The sequence below is a fragment of the Trachymyrmex septentrionalis genome, unplaced genomic scaffold (assembly GCF_001594115.1).
Source record: "Trachymyrmex septentrionalis isolate Tsep2-gDNA-1 unplaced genomic scaffold, Tsep1.0 scaffold22, whole genome shotgun sequence".
NCBI classification, from domain to species: Eukaryota; Metazoa; Arthropoda; class Insecta; order Hymenoptera; family Formicidae; genus Trachymyrmex; species Trachymyrmex septentrionalis.
Window position 1 is genome coordinate 5,560,699 of NW_017305375.1, and position 3,060 is coordinate 5,563,758.

General features: G+C 34.8%; 1 protein-coding gene across 3 annotated transcripts in view; it reads right to left on the reverse strand.

Moving 5' to 3' along the window:
• Nucleotides 1-830: 830 nt before the first annotated feature.
• Nucleotides 831-3,060, reverse strand: part of LOC108748399 (ABC transporter G family member 23) — a 58,181-nt gene continuing 55,951 nt past the window's right edge. For all 3 annotated transcript variants that reach the window (XM_018486548.1, XM_018486550.1, XM_018486551.1), the window contains 2 exons: nt 2,869-2,955; nt 831-2,157 (listed from right to left, as the gene is read on the reverse strand). In XM_018486548.1, coding sequence (XP_018342050.1) covers nt 1,943-2,157; nt 2,869-2,955 — 302 coding nt within the window. In that variant the 3' untranslated portion in view covers nt 831-1,942. The remainder of the gene's footprint in view (nt 2,158-2,868; nt 2,956-3,060) is intronic.

Below are 3,060 nucleotides of genomic sequence, written 5' to 3' on the forward strand. Positions count from 1 at the left end.
TATATATAATAAAATAAAAACTATAATTACATTTTTTGAATGACAGTACTGTCGCTTTTGGTTTCCAATTGTTTTATTATATATGTTTCCAATTGCGTTGTGAGTTAAATAAAATGCGTACGCATATACTTAAAGTCATGGGCAAGTAGAATCGCGCTACAAGTAATCAACTATTACTTACTAATTTACTTAATCTTATTAATTACGATCCCATTTTAACCCAGGGGATGATGTTTATCAGGTCCCCTTCCCACCAGATCTCCAAGAAATAGCTTTGTAAAGGTGTTACATTCAGACACCTAGTTACGATCGCCAGTGAAGATTATGTGCGGTCCAGCGATGATAATATCGTTCATTGTCCACAATATGCATGTGATGAAATTTTTAATTGCAAACACGCAAATTTTATTCGTGTTATTCCGAACATAAATAGGCGCGATCAGAGGGCATAAAATACTATTCTTAATATTATTCACGTAGCACAATGCTAACGTATCAAACGCGTTTTCCTATTTTTGATCTTTTTATCAAATTACTTAAACGATTCTTTGTGAAAAAAACTTTAAGTACAAGTAGGACTCGAATTTATTTGTTCCAAACTATCACATATCAAAATCACTTTACTCTTTGCTTTTTATTTTTTTGTTTTTTGTTGTTTATTCTCTTTTTTGCTGCATAATTGTGTAAAATACTCCAACTTCTACGTGAAAATAATAATGCCAACTTATCTTTATATATGTTTAAATTAAATTATAAAATATATATAAAATAATGTTATAAAGATAAATTAATGTTATACGTTTTTAAATCATTTGAGACATATTTGTCTACAATAGTATAATTTTAATATATGATAAACGCTTTTTTGAAGCTAATTTGGGTCGACAGTGCTTTCCATTTAGTGATACAAATCGATACAAACCTTATTCTATCTTTGTTGACATTCAGAGAATAATGAAGATAGAACGACATTTGTGTCGATTGAAAATCATGTAAATGAAAAGCGTCGATTCTACTTCCCTCAATCGCGATTCTCAAGAGATCGATTTACAAGGAGAACTCTGGTGATATTCTCGGTCATCCGTACAAATTTTTTACAGACGCCGAATAAAAATATTATTCCTATAAACAGACGCACGAGGCAAACGCGGCAGTCTCATGCTTATCGTCATCGTACATTTACCGTACATTTAGTCGAAAGTTCCTATAATTATGCATACAAACATACACACATACATACGTATAACACAATACACATACGCACATGTACGCGTGATTCATGAGCTTTGAAAGCACATTAAGCGCACGTAGGAGCATCACATGTATCGGAGGTCCATTCGCGGTGGAGAGTGCTACGAGATCGTATCGGCGTCACATTTGGAATCAAAGCCGATTTACCGACTAACATATCTTCTTTTTTCATTTCGAAAAATTCAGGAATGCCGCCAAATATCAATTAAACAATGGCAGTTGTATATAAAATTTTTTTGAGTAGAGGATATCTTTTTCGGATATTATGTTTTTAGATAAAAGGATTTTTCTTGAATCGCGGAATACTTTCATGGATGATGAGGTCTCAGAAGCAGAAGTTCTCCAAAAGCTCTTCTAGGCCATCGACATCCAATTACGCCTACAATCTCCACTAATTCTGTATGGTTCCTAACTAACAGCTCCATTAATTTTGACTTCAGTTATAACACAGCTATGAAATAGGTGAATGAAGAAGATTGTCTTCGAAGGATCGCTTCGCTCCTGGATGAAAACGCGAGTCCCAAGTTGCGATGTCACATCCATCGAATACACATTCGAACACCAATTCCCGACTGATTCGCTCCTCTTCGAGGAATATTCGCTTCTTGATTGTCTATTCGTTGCGAAATATTTGCGAATCACTATACACCTAATACAGTCTGAACGAGAGGGTAAAAATTATGAGCTGATTTTATCCGCGCTTAAACTTCAGCACCAGCAAGCTTATCGTGAGAAACACGATAATCCAGATGATGGTGGAGATGTAGCCGTTGTAGACATTCGACTCTGTGATGCTCCAGCCGCGGGTTAGCATGGAACGCAAGGCAGTTGTCGCCATCGTTAGTGGTAGACCTTGCGAGATGTATCGAAGGAACGTCGGCATACCTTCCACCGGCCATATTACACCTGCAAAATTGAAAAATCAAGTAATCTTTAAAATAAAGTTTGCCGATTAGTCGACTAACCTATATGTTCTTTTCTTCATTTTGTGTTCAATTATTTTCAATTTGATTTAACTTTTATTTTGCGTGCTCGCTTCCAACAGCAAATTACTATTTTTAACGTTTTTCTAATTTCCTCAGGTTTTCTATGAACTATTTTCGATATTAAATTTACACTTTAGACAAAGAGAAACAGAGACTCAGATCTAATAAACAGTTCGTGTATAGCAATTTGATTAGAGCATGGCGCGTGTGAGTGGTATTGGCTGACTTTCACTTCTGGTAGATACAGTAAAGATTTAAATGCGTGACATTTGGATCAAAATAATTGTCTAGTGTAACAGTAACAGATTCGATTCATCGAGTACGAAATGATTATCATATTTGTCTTAGAGCAATGTGATATCAAGTGTATTATCAATTCAATCATATCTGATCGATAAAAGCAACGTTTCAATTCTTGCAAATTTCATGTAAACGTAATTTTAGACACTATGATTGTGTTTCAAATTTACTGCCAGCACTGAAAATGCTACAGTTTATGTTACATGCACTATAGATTTTCAGTACTGGCAGTCAATTTTGGAACACAGCCTATATTGTGAATAAAAATGAGAATTTTAAAAAATTCCGTATAAGCCTATTACTTCCACAAACTTTGTGACGTCATACGTACCACTGAGAAGAAGCGTAGGATAGAAGCTGCCTAGAGCTAGTTGAATGGCGTTCCTTTCGAGTTCGCAAATTGCCGAAATAACGAACCCTACGAGAAATAAGGAAATCCAGATTATAATCCTTGTTTTTTAATCGTCGGAATTCGCTCATTCAAAGAGTAAAAAGATAACTTATCTTTTATTTGCACTTTTGT